At 40.6% G+C, this 22,796-nt stretch overlaps 2 protein-coding genes across 6 annotated transcripts in view; one reads left to right on the forward strand and one right to left on the reverse strand.

The window, feature by feature from the left end:
* The window catches only part of garnl3 (GTPase activating Rap/RanGAP domain like 3), a 50,257-nt gene extending 38,212 nt beyond the window's left edge, over positions 1–12,045 (forward strand). For 3 of the 5 annotated variants that reach the window (XM_072454569.1, XM_072454572.1, XM_072454573.1), the window contains exons 26-31: positions 1,918–2,036; positions 5,626–5,761; positions 7,289–7,348; positions 8,702–8,920; positions 9,988–10,099; positions 10,174–12,045. In XM_072454569.1, the coding sequence (XP_072310670.1) occupies positions 1,918–2,036; positions 5,626–5,761; positions 7,289–7,348; positions 8,702–8,920; positions 9,988–10,099; positions 10,174–10,339 (812 nt within the window). In that variant the 3' untranslated portion in view covers positions 10,340–12,045. The remainder of the gene's footprint in view (positions 1–1,917; positions 2,037–5,625; positions 5,762–7,288; positions 7,349–8,701; positions 8,921–9,987; positions 10,100–10,173) is intronic. The other 2 variants (XM_072454574.1, XM_072454575.1) reach the window with 1 other exon arrangement.
* Positions 12,046–13,398: 1,353 nt separating this feature from the next.
* On the reverse strand, positions 13,399–14,860 carry ptges (prostaglandin E synthase). Its single transcript, XM_072453584.1, has 3 exons — positions 14,683–14,860; positions 14,507–14,589; positions 13,399–14,139 (listed from the first exon to the last, which is right to left on the reverse strand). The coding sequence occupies exons 1-3, from the start codon at positions 14,797–14,799 to the stop codon at positions 13,890–13,892; spliced, it is 450 nt and encodes a 149-aa protein (XP_072309685.1). The 5' UTR covers positions 14,800–14,860; the 3' UTR covers positions 13,399–13,889.
* Between the last annotated feature and the right edge of the window lie 7,936 nt (positions 14,861–22,796).

A 22,796-nucleotide genomic window follows, 5' to 3' on the forward strand; every position in this document is an offset into this window, starting at 1 on the left:
GTGTGTGTGTTTACATTTGTGACGGTGATGAAAAGAAAGAAAACTCAATTGGTCCCAAACCCAGAGAGTCACTCGAGGCCTTTAAGGCAGTTTCACACACGGCAACTGTAGAGACAAATCAAACCACCAGTCAAGAGAATAAATAATCATGTGACGTATATTTGATGATTATTGTGAGAGAAAAAAACACCATGTTTAAACAATTATTCAGATTTGTGACCAGCTTTATGAAATCAAACTTTCTGAATTATAAAAATCAAGTGAATGGCACAAAAACGGCCAAATAAAAAGGTACTTTGCATTTATATGAATTTATTGGACAATAGATTGAATTGAAAATACTTAATTTTGCTTCTAAAATGGCCATGATTATTATGATTTTAGTTCTTAAAATAATGATCCATTCATCTTCTTCCGCTTATCCGGGGCTGGGTCCCCGGGCCAGCAGTCACCCCAGACATTTCCTCCAACTCCTCCGGGGATCCCGAGGCATTCCCAGGCCAGAGACATAGTCCCTCCAGCGTGTCCTGTGTCCTCCCCGGGGCCTCTTCCCGGTGGAACATGCCCGAAACACCTCCCCAGGGAGCAGATGCCTCAGTTGGCTCAACTATCGGTCAGATTCTCCTCTCCAGTACCCTGGAATAGGCCTTATTGGGGAGGCTGAGGAGTGTGAGCCCTCTGTAGTTGGAACACACCCTCCGGTCCCCCTTCTCGAACAGAGGGACCACCACCCAAGTCTACCAGTGGCACTGTCCCAAACTACAACGCGATGTTGCAGAGACGTGTCATCCACCCCCGGAGCGCTGCCACTGAGGAGTTTGACAATCTCAGTGACTTCAGCTTGGGTGAGCCTCCGAGTCCTCAGTCTCTGCTTCCTCTTTGGAAGACTTGACTTGACTTGAGGTCCTCAAAGTATCCCTTTCACCGCCCGACATCTCCAGTCGAGATCAGCAGGTCTCCACCCACACCATTGGGGAATTACTGCTTCCCCCTCCTGAGGCGCCGGACGGTTTGCCAGAATTTCTTTGAGGCCGACCGATAGTTCTCCATGGCCTCCCCGAACTCCTCCCAGCCCCGGGTTTTTGCCTCTGTGACAGCAAAAGCTGCTCGCCTGCCGATACTTGTCAACTGCCCCTGACAGGCCTCCTTCTTGAGCCTGACAACATCCCTTACTTCCGCTGTCTACAACCGGGTTCGAGGGTTGCTGCTGCGACAGGCACCTGAGACGTTGCGACCACAGCACCGGGCAACCGCATTGACAATGGAGGTCTAGAACATGGTCCACTCGGACTCAATGTCCCCAACCTCTATTTCATGTTAAAAAAAGGATCTGGGAGAAGCTCTCCCGGAGGTGTGAGTTGAAGACCCTACTGACAGAGGGCTCCGCAAGACGTTCCCAACAAACCCTCATAATGCGCTTGGGTCTGCCAAGTCTGTCCGGCTTCTTCCTCCGCCAGCGGATCCACCTGGTGGTGATCGGTTGACAGCTCTGCCCCCCTCTTCACCCTCAGATGACATGACAACAAAGCCGATCATTGATCTCCGGCCTAGGGTGTCCTGGTGCCACGTGCACTGATGGACACCCTTGTGCTTGAACATGATGTTCATTATGGACAATCCGTGGCTAGCACAGAAGTCCAATAACTGAACACCGCTCGGGTTCAGATCGTTCAGATGATTATATTATGACCTGAATAATCACAATGGTCAAATAACCAAATAGTAATGACATCCCTTTTGATGATCTTTAGTGAATTTATTCTGTAACACCATAGATTTTTTGTGTGTGTGTGTTCTTTGGGTTTAGCCGTGTTGATTAAACAACTCTAGAGTCCAAACTTAGGCTACTTTTAAATAAATCTTGTTATATTTCTACTGAAAACATACTAACATAATTTTGTTTTTTCTTTCTGGCAGTGTGTGCGTTCCCGTACATCTTGGCCTTTACGACAGACTCCATTGAGATTCGGCTGGTGGTCAATGGAAACCTGGTGTACACAGCAGTGGTGCCTGATCTCGAGCTGGCAGCGTCAAGGGTCAGTACAATCATATTTTATTTACACACAATGTTTGTAAAGGGAGTTGTTTCTAATTTTGTTGTTGTTTAACGGTATTATTTTAGCAGTTTGTCCAGTTCAAACTGCAGTAGTTCTTTTCTATTTCCCCGTTAGCCCCATTTATCAAACTTTGCATGGCAAAAACAATGCCTTTATTTGATGTGATTCATCAATATCAAAGTGAGTGCATGTTACGTTATATATTACGTTATGTATGTTATAAAACGTACAGCCAGTCAGGACGCTGTGAATACCATACACGTAATCGACAAACTGTGTGAAAACTACTTTTAACCGCCTAAAATATATTTCCCCTTAATCCATGTTATTACGGTCAATTGAACAATAAAAGGCAGCTTATTTATTTCAGTTTAAGAATCACAAGGGCTGTAGAAGCTTCCTTTATTGTTTAATTTGAATTGTTAATGCTGTGCCTTTTAAACTCTTCCCAAGTTATCCCCATGAGTTTATTACTTAGCTATAGCTACAAACTACAACATACATCTACTGAACAGAGGCTCAAGAGTCTAAGCAGCAGAAGCCAACAGCGGTAAAGAGACGGTCGAAGTGGACTCTGGACGGTCCTGACTTTAGGGTCCTCTTGGTCCTGCAGCAACATCCACCGCAAGCTGGTTCTGGGCAGAGGGAGTGAGTCCAATGCTTAGTGTTCTGCTCCTCATCTGAGCCCAGCCTGAACCAGCATTACTCTCCACTGGTTCTGGCCTCTGGGTTCGGATCTAGTCCAACTTTAGCCCGTACAGTCCTTACACTTTTCACATAGCTATTTTTTTTTTTATTGAATCAATTATCATAAAAGTTTTTTAGGACCTAAAATAATTGTGTGTGAAGCCACTTAAAACTTATTTTGGGGCATCACCAGCTGCTCCTGCGTAAATCTGTATAGGAGCTTGTTTATTTGTTTATTTGGATCCTCAGCCATTGCCTCGGCTTTTCTTCCTGGATTCTGTCACTTTACTTCGCATCTGACTTTAAGATTTTTTGGGTTTGTTGAAGGAGAGTTTATCATTGATCCAGATGCCCAAGTATTTGTAATGGGGTACGTGTTCAATATTACCATCAAGCGTGAGAATAGATACCTTTTTTGGGTCACTAGTGTCTTACGGAGAACAGCATACATTTAGTTTTTATTCGAATAATTTTTAAATCAACACCTAAGTAACCTAGGTCCATATTTAATACTTCAAACTGTGTAAAGGGCTTAAGGGAAAATACTTGATCATCAGGTCTATTCTCATGTATTTGGGAAATAACAACAGATGGAGCAACAGCATCAAAGATATTTCCAGCGTCAGCAAAGTGCTGATTAAACACATCACAAATACACTTTTTTTTCGTCAAGCTGATTGAATCTTTAAACATTTAATTTAGAGTAGATTTGAATTTTGCAATGAGGATTTAACCATTTGCCAAAACTTTGCAGAATTGCCTTGTGATTCAGTGAAAGTATTGGCGTAGTCAAGAGGAAAGACACCACTACAATGGCTGAGGCTTGTTGCTTAAGATAATGTCCAGTAATGTTGCTTTAAGTGGATCTTTAGGGTCAGGTTGGGTGGGAGCAGTAATACGTTGTGTTTGTGTTAGTTTTTTGGACTTTCAGATGTTTTGGACTACCAATCGATGTTCATGTCGCCTAAAACAAATAACTAATTTTCAAAAATGGAAAGGAAGGTAAAGAAGTTCTCTGATGATTAAAATGTCATTTTCCAAGTATTATTTTTAGCCAAACCCATCTCAAGGGCTATGTATTCAAAACTCTTTGACTTGGAGACTTTGGTATTTAGAGATTTTATAAAAATTGCTACTCCACCTCCTTTACTGAGTTATTCTGAGTCTTGAATACTTGTATAGTGTGCCTTGTTTGGCCTTAATTGCAGTTTTTAAATGTCCTTTTCAGAGGCACTGGACCACACAATGGGGCTGTATTCATGATTTAAATTATTACTCTATTCAATCGCAAAACTGTTTAATCAAAAAGACATTCAGTTGCAGAATGAAATGCAGCCTACTCTATTTGTGCCTCTGGAACTAAGCCACTCAAACAAAAGTGTCACAAAACGACTAATAAAATATATCAGGCCGATACGCTCTTATGACAGTAGGTCGATAAAAGTTGCAATAATTGTGATTTTTGCCATAATGGAGCAGCCCTTCTGTACGCACAGGTTCATGAATACCACACGCCGCTGGTGCATGGCGAAATGTAAACTCAAACATACATCCTTCTTTACGCAATGTTGATAAACGAGGACCATTGTGTGCTTTAGAAATTGCTTACTCGGTTCTCCTTCCGATCAATCTGTCTGTGCAGCCCCAGTGATGAATTCTGTTGTTATTCACTTGTATTTCATGGATGTGTTTGGAAGTCTTTTGGAGGGACCTCTCTGCACCTGGTTGTTTTGTTAATATAACTTGGGCAGCACAATTGTGGAAAATAGTGTTTTTTCTGACCAGTCTGGCAATTATGATTTGATTTTTTTTAGATGTAACGTTTTCAAACAGGAATTCCTCTCACGGTTTAATTGGTTTAAACACATCCAATTAAAGAATAACATGCGTTTCAGAAGAGACGTGTAGAGGTTTTATACTTAATAGGACAGGATATTATTGTATTGTATTGTACATTCGATTACTTTTGTCTTTGCGATTTATGCTCTTTCAAATTCAGATTTAGATTTGCTTGTGGTATATTGTGCATCCCAAGTACTCTGTTTTAATTTTTATCTTTATTATCAAGGTAAAAGTACAGATACAAGAGCTAAATATCTACTTAGGTAAAAGTTTTGAAGTACCACGAAGTAAGTTAAAGTAGCCTATTTCACATAGATTTTGAGAACTGTGCCGATCTTTTGTCAACAAAGCTGGAGGATTTTATGTGTATATTCTTCTTTGCTCAAAGCTAGTGATTGAACTCAAAACTTTTAGTCAAATGCGACCATGAACGTGCTGAAAAATAACCCCTCAAACCATAGTGAAGTAGAAAGTACTGATACAGTTTTACGCAACCCCTTAAGATAGACTAAAATGAACCCCAAATTCAGTACAAACAAATGTCCTGACTCTTTGTGAAGCTGTTGTTTTGGCCTCTTTGTCTGATTTACTCTTAATTTTAAGTGGAATCTCTGCACTGAGGAAAATCTGGTTTAAAACTCACCTAGATTTAGAGAAGTAAACTGGTGTCTGGAAGAATGGCCTGACTGACACTACTTACACTACTAAATTCCTCTTTAAAGCTGGGGCTAAGTTCACTAAAATTAGATTTAGGGACTTGTAATAAAGTTGTTGTTTTTTTTTAAAGGTAAAAGGTAAAATCCATAGAATATTATTTTATATTTGTTGTTTCCAGAACACAAACTAACCCTGATTCATCCCAGAATGGTTAATTCGATTGAAAATAAGAGTTACAGCTGTGTATTTATGTTTAACATGCCTAGCAGCTTGATAGTTTCCCTTTTTCAGACCACCGTGTGTATTTTAACATTCTGGCATTTGTGTTTGTGTTTGCACTTTTACCAGCTCTCTATATCGATGTGTATTTTTCCACCCTCAGTCTGACATCTATTTCGTCTCGTCTGCTCCGGTGAGCTCCACATCTAACAGCAGTTCAAAAGACACCAGTTCCCAAAGTTCCCCTCAGACTCCCACTGGCTATGAGATGCCGGCGTTCCCTTCACCGCTCGGAGATGGTAAGGACACACATTTCTTATATTTTGTAGCTTTTTTCTGAATTTTCCTGGCAAAATAACTACAATGACATAATAACAAGATGACCCCTTTTATTTCAAACTAATTTGCAGTGTTGAGCTGAAGCAGTGGCTATATTTACCGACGTGGTGACTAGGCATGGGGCGATATGGAAATATTGTGTCACGATTATCATGGCCAAAGCAACTGCGAATGACGATAATATCACAATAATTATTCAAATTGCTGACTGTTTAAAAGTGTGACTTATAAAGACATTAATACTTTCTTTCATGATTGATATGTTCCTGGTTTAAATTACTTTTATAGTTTTCTTACACAACTATCAACAACAACATGGACAACAAGTAACTTTTTCTACACAATCTGGTGATAAAATGGCGATTATCTTTCTTGGTGATCATCACAAATATACAAAATGTAGCACACATGATTACTGTCTTCCCTTTGTTTCACAATAAACTATATTATTGTTATTTTTCCTACCCGTTATGACCACTACCATGTCACTATAGCCAACAGTAACGTGGCAATGTGCGCATAGTGGTAGGTAAAACGGCAGAAATACATAATAAACAGTACAACTTTGACCTCAAAAGATCCAGCTGAACAACCTGATCTTAATAGTTTGTGTCCTCTAAAATCTAAAATATCCCACATTCCCCAGCTGTGCCTTCCCATCTACGTAATTAGTCTGGGTCACGGGGACATCGGTAAACTACATCCATCTGAAAAATATATATTAAAAGATTAAATGAGCCACAAAATGTCATATTCATTCATCCATGTGTTCCAAAAGCTAAACAACCATTTGAATCGTGCACTTTTTGCTTAATTATCAAAGGTGGCAAATTGAGCGGGCTTAGAAAGGAAACACAGGTGGCACAGACCAATCACTGCATGCTTCCTGCCTTAGTCCAATTCAAGACGAACAAGACGTGCCCTTTGAGGAAGCTTTAAAGGATGATTAAGGATCAATATGTCCCTTCTCCTCAACCCCCCAGTCCTCTTCTCCTCTGTGTCTTTCATTGTATATTAGTCTGATTTAACTGCCCTTCCCCCAGTGTTGTTGACCTCCTCGTTTTAACAACGTACACCTTTGTCATTTGGTGTGACCGTCCAGACTGATCAATGGTGGTCAATATGTTTATCATAATTCAACATGCAAATAGTCATGAGATGTGTTTTAAAGGCTTGACTTAAGTACAAACATGGGCTTTTTTAATCAAAATCTCTGCTTGGCTTTTACTGCACCATCAAAGCAATCCATTTCCTGTTTTCCAGGAGAGTGGATATTTACAGGTCCCATTAAGGCTAATACAGTGAAAGGTTTTGGTTGTCACTGTAGCAATTAGCCAAGAATGACGCAGTGTCTGCTCATTATTTTCCTCAAAAGGCCTCATTTTCTTTGCTTCATCAGTTTGATCCTACCCCGACTACCTACTTTTTGTGTTTTGTACATGTTTTGCTCAAGTTTTGTGTAACCCTCTCTTTCATTCCTGGTTCAGATTCTATACGGATTCCTTATGGTACCAAGCTATCCCTGTACATGTCTAAGGACCCTGAAGGTACTGCAGGATTTTTCCTGTAAATATTGCTCAGGCCATGAATTTGTCCACAAATTCGGCCCTCTAACATGCACGTGCACCCACAGTGTATTGCCCCTATTAGCGGCGAGGCGGCATGTTGACTTGAACGTTGGTTGAATGTTAAGTGAACATTATGTCTTCACCAACCCCCTCTTCCTGCCCTTTTTTCATATCTAATTAATGCAGAATCAGTAGGAAAAGGTAGGGAGAATGATGTGGATTTGCATGGAAGGAGTTCAAAATGACAGAAGAGGCGTGGTTGAAGACAAGGTATGCTTGATTGTTAGACAGAGGAACAAGGGTTGGGTACAAGGGAGACGAGGAGGTAAAGAGGGAAGAAGACATGTCTGCCGCCGCATGATTTACAGATTGCACTGTCGCCATGGAGACTTTTGTCAGCCCTCTCTTCAGTCCAAAGTGGTAGTCCAAACACTGGTGCACTAGTCTGGAGAAGGGAGCTGTATACATATATACAGGGCACAGGGTGAAGTATGGGAGTGAGCGCTGACAAAAATCTCATTGTTTACTGCCTGTGCACCTGCTGTATCTGTGTGTGGGGAGGGTTCAGCTGATCTAATCAAATCACTAATGTGGACAAGATGCTCTCACTGATGCGGCTCTAGACGCCACACTGGTTTAGACATGTGGCGTGCCAAAACACCTGCCAGCTACATTGTTCTGGTCTGATCAATTTGGCCTTGCTGCTGTCATTCAGTGGGACACTTCCCCTCGTTCAGAGACACATGTGAAATATATTGATCTGTGTGGCTTTAGTATATTCCAAATAACTGCATGCTTCTGTGCTTTTGTCACAGCCTGTGAGTGCATAGCTGCCAGAGAAGGGATTTTAGCTCCAAACATCAGCACTGACCCTCTTATTCTCATGGCTTTTAACTCACCTCTCACCTGCTGACATTTCACATAAGACTCTTTGTGTACCACTGCACTCACTTCACTCTCTTTCACCTCAATGTAATGAAAGACTGCACCCTGTTGTTTCATTGTGATACTGCAGGTTTTTGTAAACAACACATTTCAAACCATTCATAAATGTGTTTTGAGACTTGGCTGCATGTTTTATTTGTTGGCATTTGCATTAGAAACAAATGCTTTTAGAAATACATTTTTATTTTTTAAAGTATGTAACCAAAAAGCTATGCAATGTTTTAAATCAATTCAATGTGATGTGACAAATTCAATGTCACCATCAGTCAATAGTGTTTTTGTACTAATACTTACCATACTTCCATATCTACCTTGCTCATTTGCATAGCCAATCTCCCTCTTTATTTCTCTTGTGTTTCTTTACATGTAAATGTTTGTGTTTCTAAGGTGAATCCACGTGCAAACACATCTTTAAGATCCCTCTGTCCAACCTTGTGGGTCGTAGCATTGAAAGACCACTTAAGTCTCCTCTGGTTAACAAAGTCCTGACAGCACCAGCCCCTTCTATGGTCAGCTCGACCCCTCACATCTCAGCCACACATTCTCTGTCCATGTCCCGAATGGAGATTAAGGAGATAGCCAGTCGCACACGGAAAGAGCTGCTAGGTAAGTGTACAGACTAAAGAGGAAGGTGATGTAGCCCAGTTGCCCAGTGCCTCAACCTGAATTTAGAGGACAAATACATGTTTTCTCCTTCTCAGTATATGGACAGACCGTGCCTCATGTGAAGGCTCAGAACCTCCAGAATTGCTGGTGCTGGGTTTTTGGTAGTGAGAATTAAGTCCAGGGAGAGTCATTTTAGGTTTATTTCCAATTGTTTTTTGTCGGAGGATCTGGCAACCCAAATGAAAGACTTGTGAGGCTCATGGATGTTGTAAACTGTGCTGCTCAGACTCAAAGCAGAACTGAAAGGATCAGGATCATTGCTAAAGCTGCAGGGAGATTCCTTGGAACAAAGGAGCTTGATTGGGCAGATATAGAAAACAGGCTAAAGGCGCTAAATGGGAGTCGGAGTGATGGGGGTCTGCTTTTGGGGAGTCAGAGTGATCAGAGTGACGAGATGGGGGTGGGGGTGGTCTCCTGTCCTCGTCCAGTCTCGTAGACGCACGGCTACCAAGCAGCGACATCAGTGGATATATTAAAGCCTATAGAATGAAGCCTGAAGAATAAAGCTGTATGGTGGAAGCACCGAACGTCAAAGAAGGAGAGGAAGGTGAAGAAGAGTCTCCCTGGAATAAAGCCGGTCGGTCTCTGAAACAACAACAACTATTCTAGTCACAAAGACATATCATGACCTCATGGGCTTTGTAACACCAAAGCAATGGAAGGAGTACTTTTACGGACTACGACAGAGTCTGAGGACTACGACAAAGTCTGAGGAATAAAGTCTGGCGGTAATGCAACACTTGGATGCCAACCGCCATAAAACAACAACAACAACAACAACAACAACAGCTTTCTGATTGGATAATCGCCTTGAGCGCCAAAACAGCAAATGAAAACATAAAAAACACTGCCATCATGTCCAATGTTTTTTTCTATTTACAAAGTGGAAAAACATGTAAGCCTGTTATATGGACTTTATTTATTGTCTGCATAGGGACATTTGTGGAAAATTGCTGTATTATTCATTTCCAATGCATTTCCCACATCTTTACTCTATTTCTAATAAGGTTTAACAGAAGACCCAAGTGGAAAATCTGATAGCAAACAGAGGAAAATGAGCAAAAAAAACACAGAGGAAGATCCCAAAGCAAGAGCCCTGACATCAACAAACAGTGACAGGTAAATCGTTTCACTCAATACAAAATAATTGACTCTGTATTAGTTCCAGGTTTAATCTTGGTCCATATGTACAGGACTCCTTCAGAGTCCGGTGAACTTGAAGTGGACTTACAGAGGCAGTTATCCTCCAGCTCAGAGGCAGAAGGAGAGAAGGCAGTGCTGCCGGAGGACAGCCCCTCCTTGGCCAGCGCATTTGGCCTCACCGCGCCTTTTGAGGAGGACGTCCTGGACCTAAAGTGAAGACAATTCCAGTGTGCTCTTCTTTGTCCACCTGCCCTAATACTGTCACTATTGTTTATTTGTCGCTTACTTTTATTTGTGCTATAATTTGTTATTTTTTTTGTCTTTTATTTGTGTTGTGGTATTTGACGCATTTCATGTCTGACCAAATGAATGCAAGTAGTTGTGTGTTAGTCGACCCTCAGGTGTGTTGTTGGGTATCTTATGTTGCTTTCTTTCCAAAAAAACTAAATTATATGGTTTAATTAGATCTCTTCAACTGCCTTGTTAAAAAGTTATATACCCAAACCAGATACTTTGTCACACAACACATTGACAATGTCACAGTAGAGCCCAAACAGCTTGTATTTTGTGATCATAATTTGGAAAGTATATGAATATGTTTGTGTACAACTATTTGTACAAACACAAAGATGGGTATGTAATGCATATGTATAGATAATATTACATTTTATTATATGAAAATGGTTCACACATTGGTTGTTCTTCACAGTGAAGTCTTTATTTTCTTGTATCAGAGTGTACATGCAGACAAAGGTGGAGTCTTTCCCGTCCTGCTGTCTGCCAGTAGCAGCCGCGACTGTGGAGAACATTAGTTGAGAGGCCCACAGATTAAACAATTATATGCAAACTCAACACCTTCACTTTTAACCAACCAAGTGCAATAAATTGGCCGGTAACAATGAGTTTAAGAGGTTTCTACAAAATTGACAAGTTTACCAAGAACAGGATCTTCACCAGTGACAAACAGTGCTTCGCTGCAAAGGGAAATGAATGAACTACATTGAAAAATGAGGATAACACAATATCCATGATGTGACGTGACAGGCATGAACCTGTGTGTGTGAGAGAGAAAAAAGTCAATGTGTCTTCACAACCTTTAAGGCAGTTTGTATGTAAAAGATCAGAGAACAGAACCAACATCAGATATAATATTGTAAAGAAATCCCTGAATCTTTAACATTTAAAGTGCAATAATAGTCCACCCATCATTAAACCACAAATACAACCATGTCTGGTTTTGTAGGATGCACTCACATAAATCAGGATCATCATCAGCTCAGTTGGTTTGATGATGTAGAAACAGGTTTAGTGTGAATAAATAAGGTTAATAACAGTTTAACAGTGAGTGGAGGCATCAGACACATACTTTTCATGAGTTACAATTATACAAACAGTGAATCATGCAAAAATGGTCATTTCTAATGGAAGGCCTAAATGCTGAAGGATTGGCCTTAGAGCACCCCCGTGTGGTGTGTTCTGTCTCGACAGTCTTTATGGGGTCGCCCTAAGTTTCTCTACCACTCTTTCTTCTCACTCGTATGTAATGCGGTTTATTATGTATTTTTGTAAAAATGCTCCTTATTTCTACCTCCCCTTTCTACTAATTATCTTTGTCTTTTTTATTTTATTTAGTATTCTGGTCCATATTTACTGTTTTGATTGTTGCTGATCCCTCTGTGATATTAAAAACAAAGAAAATGACAAAAAAACACCAAGTGTCTTAAAATATTGTATTGCCATCGTTTTTAATGCCAAGTTCAACTTGTAAATGTTTATGTATCAAATGTGGCCTCAAATTAAACTGAATCTATAGTATTATGATAATTATGATTTAAGCAATTACTTTAAAAGTGCTGTAGACCACTGCTGTGAAATAGTCAGTTCTGTTTATTGATATGTAATAAATATTTATGGAATTTGAACAGAGCGTGATTGTTTTATTATACGTATTAGTCTAACACAGATATACAAAGATTGGGTTTCTTAACTAATCATACATAGTGTACAGACACATATCATACAACAAAGAACTATCCATCCGATGAATGGATTTTGCCCTCATTGTTCGCACCTACAGACTGGAATAAGAATTACATTTAATTAAAGCTTTGTATTGATGATCCAGAGAATGAGTGCTTCCTGTCTGACTCTGTCATCACTTGTCCTGACACGTGGAGAATCATGTCACGTCAACTGGGGGTTTCCTTTCAAACTTAAATTTCAACATTCAAGCTTACAATTATGCCACCAACAGTGATTTAATCATCTCTTCACACAGTTGAAAATGAGGTCATCTTGAGAAAGAAAAGTGAAAAGAGTGTGTTGGCAGTTAAAGTAATTTCCGTTGAAGATTAACACAGCCTAAAGCATGTGTGGAAAATGTATATTCCTCAATTGGTTAATTTTCATTATTTTTTCAAGAAAGATAAAAAGTATGGGGATAAAACAAGTGAAAAGTGAAAAGAATATTTTTTAAAGGAGAAAAAAAATACAATCTGTTCTAGAAAAGAATAAGCAATCCACAATGTTGTATAAGTATAACATGATAAGTGAGTCCAAGTCTGGGGACTACTGAGATGGTCATTACTCATCTTTGCTGCTGTCCTAATATAGTCTTAGACATCAGCTGCCAATAGGTTTATGGCATCATTTAAGGAGCAGAGAGTGACTGTCCAGATGAGGAGAGTGATATGAGTAGGCGCTAGACCGTTCCCTGTGGCCTGGAGGTGTAGACACGTTAAAACTATACAGCTGACTCACACTCAAAATATGCACCATTGTCCCAGGTATGTCATTAGCTTTAGGGTTCATCCATATCGTGTTTACTAGGTATGCTCGTCCATTCAGAGCTTAGGTGTAGTCTTTTCAGATACTCCCACTAATTTTCCTAAATAAAAAGAAGGCATAGTAACAACAGCTCCCCACCTTTGGAAAGTATTTGTAGAGGCATTGGAAACAGTTTAGGTTGTATGAACACCCATTTGTTGCATGACAAACTCCCACAGAACAGGTTCAGGACACACACACTGTTCTTTGGTTTTCCTATGGTTTCCCAGTGCTGGGCCTCTCAGAATATAACTGTGAACAAAACTCCTGCAGTGTTACATAATATGTGGAGGAATGCTGGAGCTGAGCCCTGGCCTTCTGGAGCATGCAACAAACTGTAACAGATGTACAAACTGTCCACACAAAAGAACCTATAGTATACTTTTTGGAAAAGCAATACTTTATTTGTAATAAATTAATATTTCATCATACAAAAACCTTTTTTACAAGTGCACACTTTGTGCTTGGACTAAAAAATTGCCACAACAAAAGCAAAGTTTTTCACACGGTAGCGATTAAGGACAAACAGCTTCATCATGCGTCCATTTCGAATTGAACCTTTACGTGTGTCGAGAATGGTGGTTTGTTAGCAGTTAACACAGGTCAATGCTGAGAAGTGTTATGACAACAAAACAAAATGTGTATAAAAAGCCTTCATAGTGCAGTGATAAATAACAATTGAACAATTTTAACTTTGTCCCGAACCATGGCAGAAAGTGCACAGAATATTAGCACATACATTGTTATGTACATTTCATGCGTGACTTCAAATGTGTTTGATCAGACCTGAAGTATGACTACATTCACGTTTAGAATACTAGACATGCTGCAGTGTTATTCACCTTTATATTGCACTTACAACCAGTTTTGCAGTTTTCTCTCTTGGCCTCAGCTCATATGTAGGCTCTGCTCAAAGGGAAACGCAGCAGTCCAGTCTGACTCAAGCGTAAGAGGCCACTGCCATCAGGACCTGTACGGCCATTATGACACAAGAGAGCAGTCCAACACTGTAGGCCACAGAGCGGGTCGGGGCCTTCAGAGCAAACAGGTAGGCTAGGCTGTGGAGCAAACGGGCCAAGAAGAAGACCAAGAAGTGGAGACGGGCCACAAACAATGAGGGTCCAGTTAGAGAATACACAGCCCCAATGAACAGGAAGGGAAGTATGGTCTCCAAGTCATTCAAATGGGCCCTGTGAAAGAATAAAAGATCAGGTAAATATAAAACTACAATGCTTAATCAATAAATTGGGTATAGGAAACAAAAACCTACGATACTTACAATATAATATGGTGTCTAGAAATAAAATTGGCCCTAGTTCCGTAAATGAGTGCAAGTCAGAGATTCAAAATGCTCCACTTTCTCTGGTTGAGAAATGACAAGCCTGTGGGCTACTTAGCAAGTTCTGACACACCAATGTCAAAGTATGAGAGTATGACAACTAAAGTAACAATATAAGCCAAGTAAAACCAACCGTTCAATGCTTTCAAATGAACAATTATTTAGATCAAAGTGCATTACAATGTATTTTATGATACATATAAGAGCATATAATTCACCTCCGAGCCCTCTCCACGTCTGAGTCCTGCCTGAAAAACTGTAGACCTCCATGTCTGAGTGCGTCCTCAGGGTTAGCAAAAGACTGTAGGAGAATCCAAGTTTAGGCGCTCACGTATTCACACAATGATGCATTTTTAGGAGACATTTGGAGAGTTTCATAACAGGATATGCTCACCTTTTTGCGCAGCCTAAGTTGTCCCACTATAATCGCAATACTGTACATTTTTAGTAAGAGTAGCACCGCATAAAAAACAAAACAGGAGAAAACTTGGTTGTTTAACAGCGTCTCCATTCTGACTCAAAGCCCAGGTCCGTGCGTATGGAACAAAGATGCTTCAGGAGTGACGCGCGCGTGTCGCTGCGGCTCGTGCGCCCGAGGAGAAGACTTTTGTACTCAAGGCTCCGCCCACTTCACTTATACTGAGTGTTTTCCAACTTTACAATCTGTCTACAATTGGGAAATAGTGTTGTAATATGACGGACTCTCCCCTATGTGCAAGATATTTTTATATAGAATTAAAAACATCTCTTTTGGTTAATGCTATATAACTTTGTTGTGTCAATGCAGACCATATTTTGGTTACAAACAATCAACTTGCCCACAGTGCCACTGGTTGACTTTGGCTGGTTGTTGTCAGCATTGTTGGGCAGGTTGTAATACTTCATATATTACCAGTTACAGTGCTAAAAACTTAATCTATTTGTAATATGATAAAGCTGTCTCAAAAATGTAATGTGTTACAGTCATGTTACTTTGAGTTTCTTTTGTCGTTCAACCAACTTGTAATTTTCTTTATAATATTGTAAGTGATATTATATTTTCCAATCATCACTGTACTGTACTTTATACAATTATTATTATATACAATATATATATATATATATATATATATATATATATATATATATATATATATATATATATATATATATACAATTATTATTATATACAAAAAACAAATTTGTTGTTTGTGCTGCGTCAAATCACCAGGACAAGTTCCTATGTCTGTGAATTTTGTTCATGACAAATGGCAATAAACCCTATTCTGATTCTGATATGACTTTCATATATATTTATAAATATAATTATGATTATATCTATTCATAAAAATAAAAACATTACACTCAAGAATGATGTTTATTTACTGTCCCCATTATGTCAGAAGTTTTTATAATGCTGTCACAAAGTATGTGGGTGCAGTCTCTAATCTGACCCATTATACATCACAGTCTGTATGCCATGAAGAATTGTACATTATTATTCCCTACTGTACTTCATACAGTGTTACACCTGAATCAGACTACCTAATCTCACGATTACAGGGATGTTGCATAAATTCATGTCACACTATCTCACAAATTTAAGTCACGTTGTCTTAAAAATACTTGACATTGCATAAAAAAGTTTAAAAGGTGGAAATTAAATATAATTTGATGCCACAAACAGTCAAAAATGTGTGGCTAAAGGAACTTTAGATGTGATTTTGACACCATCCTCATGTTAAACCCCCACAAAGATACAAGATGCAAACTTCACTCGATGATATTTAGTGTATCAACATAAACTGTGCCAACTTTGAAGCAAATGCATAAAGGTTGGATTTATCTTCCTGAAATCTGTAACTTTTCCATATCAAATCAAATCAATTTATTTTTGTAAGGCCCAAAATCACAACAACAGTTGCCTCTGAGGGCCACAGGGAGAAATGAATCAACAATGTCTGTGGTGGCGATGGAGTCAGACAATGTCTGTGGTGGCGAGGGACGATGTCCCAGGGTCCTCTGTCCTTAGACTCTCCTTCTCGGCCAGGAAAAACTACAAAAAAACCCTCTTTGGGAAAAAAGCTTAGAAACCTGGAGGAGTTCCAGTGAAGGAGAGATCCGACTCTCACAGACGGACAGACGGACACGAGGAGACTGGAGCTGGACCCACTCTTCAGGCAGATGAGGGACCATCTGAGGCGAACTGGACCCACTCTTTAGGCAGAAGAGGGACCGTCTGAGGCGAGCTGGACCCACTCTTCAGATGAGGGACCGACTGAGGCGAACTGGACCCACTCTTCAGGCAGATGAGGGACCGTCGGAGGCGAGCTGGACCCACTCTTCAGGCAGAAGAGGGACCGTCTGAGGCGAGCTGGACCCACTCTTTAGGCAGAAGAGGGACCGTCTGAGGCGAGCTGGACCCACTCTTCAGATGAGGGACCGACTGAGGCGAACTGGACCCACTCTTCAGGCAGATGAGGGACCGTCGGAGGCGAGCTGGACCCACTCTTCAGGCAGAAGAGGGACCGTCTGAGGCGAGCTGGACCCACTCTTTAGGCAGAAGAGGGACCGTCTGAGGCGAGCTGGACCCACTCTTCAGATGAGGGACCGACTGAGGCGAACTGGACCCACTCTTCAGGCAGATGAGGGACCGTCGGAGGCGAGCTGGACCCACTCTTCAGGCAGAAGAGGGACCGTCTGAGGCGAGCTGGACCCACTCTTTAGGCAGAAGAGGGACCGTCTGAGGCGAGCTGGACCCACTCTTCAGATGAGGGACCGACTGAGGCGAACTGGACCCACTCTTCAGGCAGATGAGGGACCGTCGGAGGCGAGCTGGACCCACTCTTCAGGCAGAAGAGGGACCGTCTGAGGCGAGCTGGACCCACTCTTCAGGCAGATGAGGGACCGTCGGAGGCGAGCTGGACCCACTCTTCAGGCAGAAGAGGGACCGTCTGAGGCGAGCTGGACCCACTCTTCAGGCAGATGAGGGACCGTCTGAGTCGAGCTGGACCCACTCTTCAGGCAGATGAGGGACCGTCGGAGGCGAGCTGGACCCACTCTTCAGGCAGATGAGGGACCGTCGGGGGCGAGCTGGACCCACTCCTCAGGCAGATGAGGGACCGTCCACACAGGGCAGGGACCACTTCACCAGGGGAGGGGCATCTGGGTCCACAGGAGTGAGAGAAAGAAAAGAAGGCGGTGAACAGTTTGCAAGTGGAATTAAAAAATAAATATTGTTTGATATTATAAGTAGTCAGAAGAAGAAGAGGATAGTGCTCAAGCTGCCATACTTCCCCCAGCATAGTTACTCCTAGGGCAGCGTAGCTAAAGCTGTGGGTTTATGTTTCTGTTCCTAACTAGTCTGACCATAAGCGATTTCGAAGAGGAACGTTTTAAGCCTGGACTTAAATGAAGAGACTGTGTCAGCGTATTTAACATGGGTCGCCATAGAATTGTGAATGAGAATTCTATTCAGTTACTCAGTTACATTTACTCAGTTACATTTGCTCAGTTACATTTGCTCAGTTTCATTTACTCAGTTACATTTACTCAGTTACATTGACTCAGTTACATTTACTCAGTTACATTTGTTCAGTTACATTTGCTCAGTTACATTTACTCAGTTACATTTACTCAGTTACATTGACTCAGTTACATTGACTCAGTTACATTTACAGTTATATTTGTTCAGTTACATTTGCTCAGTTACATTTACAGTTACATTTACAGTTACATTTGTTCAGTTACATTTGCTCAGTTATATTTACTCAGTTACATTTGCTCAGTTACATTGACTCAGTTACATTTACTCAGTTACATTTGCTCAGTTATATTTGCTCAGTTACATTTGCTCAGTTATATTTGCTCAGTTATATTTGCTCAGTTACATTTACTCAGTTACATTTGCTCAGTTACATTTGCTCAGTTATATTTGCTCAGTTACATTTACTCAGTTACATTTGCTCAGTTACATTGACTCAGTTATATTTGCTCAGTTATATTTGCTCAGTTATATTTGCTCAGTTACATTTACTCAGTTACATTTGCTCAGTTACATTGACTCAGTTACATTGACTCAGTTATATTTGCTCAGTTACATTTGCTCAGTTATATTTGCTCAGTTACATTTACTCAGTTACATTTGCTCAGTTACATTTGCTCAGTTACATTGACTCAGTTATATTTGCTCAGTTATATTTGCTCAGTTATATTTGCTCAGTTACATTTACTCAGTTACATTTGCTCAGTTACATTGACTCAGTTACATTGACTCAGTTACATTGGCTCAGTTACATTTGCTCAGTTACATTTACTCAGTTACATTTACTCAGTTACATTGACTCAGTTACATTGACTCAGTTACATTTACAGTTATATTTGCTCAGTTACATTTGCTCAGTTACATTTGCTCAGTTATATTTGCTCAGTTACATTTACTCAGTTACATTTGCTCAGTTACATTGACTCAGTTACATTGACTCAGTTACATTGGCTCAGTTACATTGACTCAGTTACATTGACTCAGTTACATTGACTCAGTTACATTGACTCAGTTACATTGACTCAGTTACATTTGCTCAGTTACATTTGCTCAGTTACATTGACTCAGTTACATTTGCTCAGTTACATTGACTCAGTTACATTTGCTCAGTTACATTGACTCAGTTATATTTAATAATAATAATAACTTTTATTTATATAGCGCTTTTCAGTGACCCAAAGACGCTGAACATATATAAAAAAGGGGGGGTATTTACAGACAGGGGGGACAACACGTACAATACACATTAATATACAGATAAAATGAACAAGACAGAAGAAGTAGAGAGAAAAAGATGGGGATGTAACAGGGGGTAGAAGAGTAGGCAATGGGGTAGAGGAGGCTAGGGGTAGGGGAGGTCATAGGCTTGGGTGAAGAGGTATGTTTTTAGGCGGGATTTGAATGTTGTGAGTGAGGGAGAGTGGCGGACAGGTTGGGGGAGGGAGTTCCAGAGTCGGGGTGCTGTTCGGGAGAATCCTCTGTCGCCAAAACTTTTGAGTCGGGATGTTGGTGCAGTCAGGGTGAGAGAGGAGGAGGATCGGAGAGCTCGGGAGGGGCGGTGGGGGATGAGGAGGTCAGACAGGTAGGGGGGGGCTAGGTGGTGAAGAGCTTTGAAGGTGAGGAGGAGTATTTTAAAGTTTATGCGCTGCTTGATGGGGAGCCAGTGGAGAGAGCGGAGAACGGGAGTGATGTGATCACGGGACCGGGTGTGGGTGAGGAGGCGGGCAGCGGAGTTTTGGACCATTTGGAGTCTATGGAGGGAATGGGAGGAGATGCCAGTGAGGAGGGAGTTGCAGTAGTCGAGGCGGGAGGAGATGAAGGCATGGATGAGGGATTCAGCAGCGGGGAGGGTGAGGCAGTGTCGGATTTTGGCGATGCGGCGGAGGTGGAAGTATGAGGTCTTGACAATGTGGCTGACATGGGGAGTGAAGGAGAGGGTGGGGTCCATGATGACACCGAGATTGCGTACCAGGGTAGAGGGGGTGATGGTCGAGGTGTCGATGCTGAGTGAAAAGGGACCAGTTTTATTGAGAGTGGATTTGGTGCCAATGAGGAGGAGCTCTGTTTTGTCACTGTTCAGTTTGAGGAAGTTGAGAGTGAGCCATGATTTTATTGTAGAGATGCAGGTTTCAATGTGGCTGAGGGGAGGGTTTTGGGTGGATTTGGTGGTGAGGTATATCTGGGTGTCGTCAGCGTAGCAGTGAAAGTCCAGGTTGAGTTTACTCAGTTATATTTACTTGGGTCGCTCTTTGAAGAAATTGTACTTCTTGGAGTAGTTTTCTGACTGCGTACTTTTACGTTTCTTGCTCCTTCAGTTCTAGTATGGTTCTATTATTTGAAAATTCCAGATTTTGTCCATTAGGTACTTTTTTGTAATTTCAATTACATTGACTAAAAATTATAAATTTGATGTTACGTCAGATAATTACTCATATGTTTATCATGTGACGCTACGCTTACTTGAGTAACATTTTTGCCTTCGCTCTCAGCTGTGACTCCGCTCTGCTGCCGGCACATGCAGGTTAAGTTGCCACATGTTTAGTCTATGTTGAATAAAGTAAAAACACAAAACATGCTCCAATTTGAATAAGGTCAAGGTTTAGAGATCAAACACAGTATTGATAGTGTAGATATGTAAATCTTACTAACTTAATAGTACCAGTTTATTTTTTTTAAATGTAGCCAAAAAAATTAAAGTAGGCCTGATACATAATACATAATTCCTCTAGAGCTTGATTTAGGGTATAATTTACAACGCTTGAATCCTGTTACAATAATATGGGTTTCAAAACAAGGAATCTTTTTGAATGAAGACACTGCTCAACATGTCATGGATTGCAAAATTATCCGGTACCTTTGATTCAAGATTAGTAATATACCGGTAATATGAATCATATTGATACAACAGGAAATCGAACATATGTTTGTTGAGACATCTTGTCAAGCCCACATTGCAGTCATCTGCTCCATGTCAGTGCAGAGAGTCGCCTGAGCTGGAGTCTTTACAACAGTCCTCAGCGTCAGAGAAAGAGGAGGTGTAGTGCAGACCAGTCACTCTGTAGTAACCTCCGTGCACTTCCTGAGGGTACGCATCCAACTCCAGGTCTCTGCTTCCTGTTCTGGAACGTCTAAATGTCCACATGTCCACCAGCTGACTGCACATGGCACAACCCATCACTCTCCCGGCAACGAAAGTTAGAGGTCAGATAGATTTATGGTATGGGGCAAGCCATTATTCTAGCATTCAATGACTGCAAGTTAAAATGCAAACATACAATAAACATATAGCAATGTAGGTAAGTCATTATCATTGAACTAAGTACTAGAACATATTTAAACATCACCATGTTCATAATCGGCTTTGAAACAAACAAAATGCTTAATTTTGTATTTATAACATTTAAAATTTAAGCAGTCTATATGAAATGTAATATTTAATGCGAGTGTAATGAAGGTATACTTTTACATACTCAGAATAATCAAATTAATTTAAAAATCCAAAGTACTTAAGGTTGGTTAATTGTTTAGCAGAAAATAAACTCTTCCCTATTACTTTGTGACTATTTAGTGTAAAAAAGAGATCGATCTAGCTGTCTGAATAAACCTACATAAAAGGTTAACAACAGTTAAGGTCACGGCCTGGAGATGTCTCTCAGCTGCTGCTGCTGCCAGACACCACTTGTAAATATTTAGCCTACTCAGTACCATGGTTTTCCAAATGCATGGGAGCAGATTTAGCGCTGGACTCAACACACTCCAGTCATAAGCTTTGAAGACCTATGAAAAGAAAAGGAGAAAGTATTAACTGAACATCAAAAAATATAGGTAAGTGATTATGAGGGCTGTCACTGTTCATTTTAAGTAACTAAGGCTGAGCAACTATCCAGTCTCTGTGGTGCTATGATAAGATAAGGGACAAATGTCATATAATTTACCAGAATGATCTGAACACAGTTTGAAGCCACGCCCATCTCAAGGACACAGTGGTCCTAACTTGCCTGTACACTGAAGCAAAAGATGATGCATCAAATCAACATATCCTAAATGTCAAACACAACATGCATATACCTTTGAGTTGTGTCTCTGCGTGGGTCTGAAGATTTGGAGTGAGGCTGACCGTGAGTTTTAGGCTGTGCTTTTTGTATGTCATACTCGCCTGCTGAACTACAGACTGCTTTCAAACGGCTGCTGCAGTAAAATGTACCGAGCTCTCTTACCTGCAAAGATATTGATGCAGTGTCTCTGTTCCTCTGCTGTGGAGGGGTGTAGCGTCCTCTTCAGTCTGCCTTCAGCTCAGCACACACGTGGGGCTTCAGATGACATCACAACTGCACAGCCAACATCATTTGCAGTCTCAAGTACCATGTTATTAAGACAGATTCAGACATAGATCGCTCCTGATAAAAGAGAAACCTTAAGTCACAATAAATATGTGTAACTCTCTAGATGAAAACACTACGGCAGAGGGGTTAGTGTTTCTGTCTATACAAAGAATGTGTGGGGCTATTATTGGCGTAACCGTGGCAAGGATATTTATAAAGTCCATAAACATTTTTTTAAATAAAAAAAAAATCAACAAACAAGTGAGTTCATACAAGGCAATTTTATTCATCAATGTGTCATGACTATTTACAGTTATATAGACTTAAGATTTAAACCTGTTTAAATCCTGCGTAATCCCAACATCTATTATTTTACAAGACCCTGAATTGCACATGTAGAATGAGAACCCCAAATCTAAAAAGAAAGCCTGAACTGCAACAACAGCCATCTGAGTGTAGCTGAACGTGCTGCAACATTACCACTATAGTCTTAACACTGCTGCATTTCACATTGTCGTCACATAAAAGAAGAGACATGTTCTACTCTTTTATTGCACACTTAATCCCACAGATGCAAGTTAAAACAACCAGCATTGTATGAGTATTGTGTATATTCACATATCTCAGAAGAGTAATTCAATTCATCATTATGAATAGTGGTAA

This window comes from Eucyclogobius newberryi, unplaced genomic scaffold (genome assembly GCF_026437365.1).
Source record: "Eucyclogobius newberryi isolate DKJ021-1_F unplaced genomic scaffold, fEucNew1.0.hap1 SCAF_2, whole genome shotgun sequence".
NCBI classification, from domain to species: Eukaryota; Metazoa; Chordata; class Actinopteri; order Gobiiformes; family Gobiidae; genus Eucyclogobius; species Eucyclogobius newberryi.

What these genes read in the sequence shown, in the direction of transcription:
- ptges (XM_072453584.1), bottom strand. Translation starts at nt 14,799, where the DNA reads ATGGAGACGCTGTTAAACAACCAAGTTTTCTCCTGTTTTGTTTTTTAT. An exon ending in AACTTAGGCTGCGCAAAAAG is followed by an intron (nt 14,590 to 14,682) that starts GTGAGCATATCC and finishes ATTCTCCTACAG; the next exon opens with TCTTTTGCTAACCCTGAGGA. An exon ending in GACGTGGAGAGGGCTCGGAG is followed by an intron (nt 14,140 to 14,506) that starts GTGAATTATATG and finishes ATTCTTTCACAG; the next exon opens with GGCCCATTTGAATGACTTGG.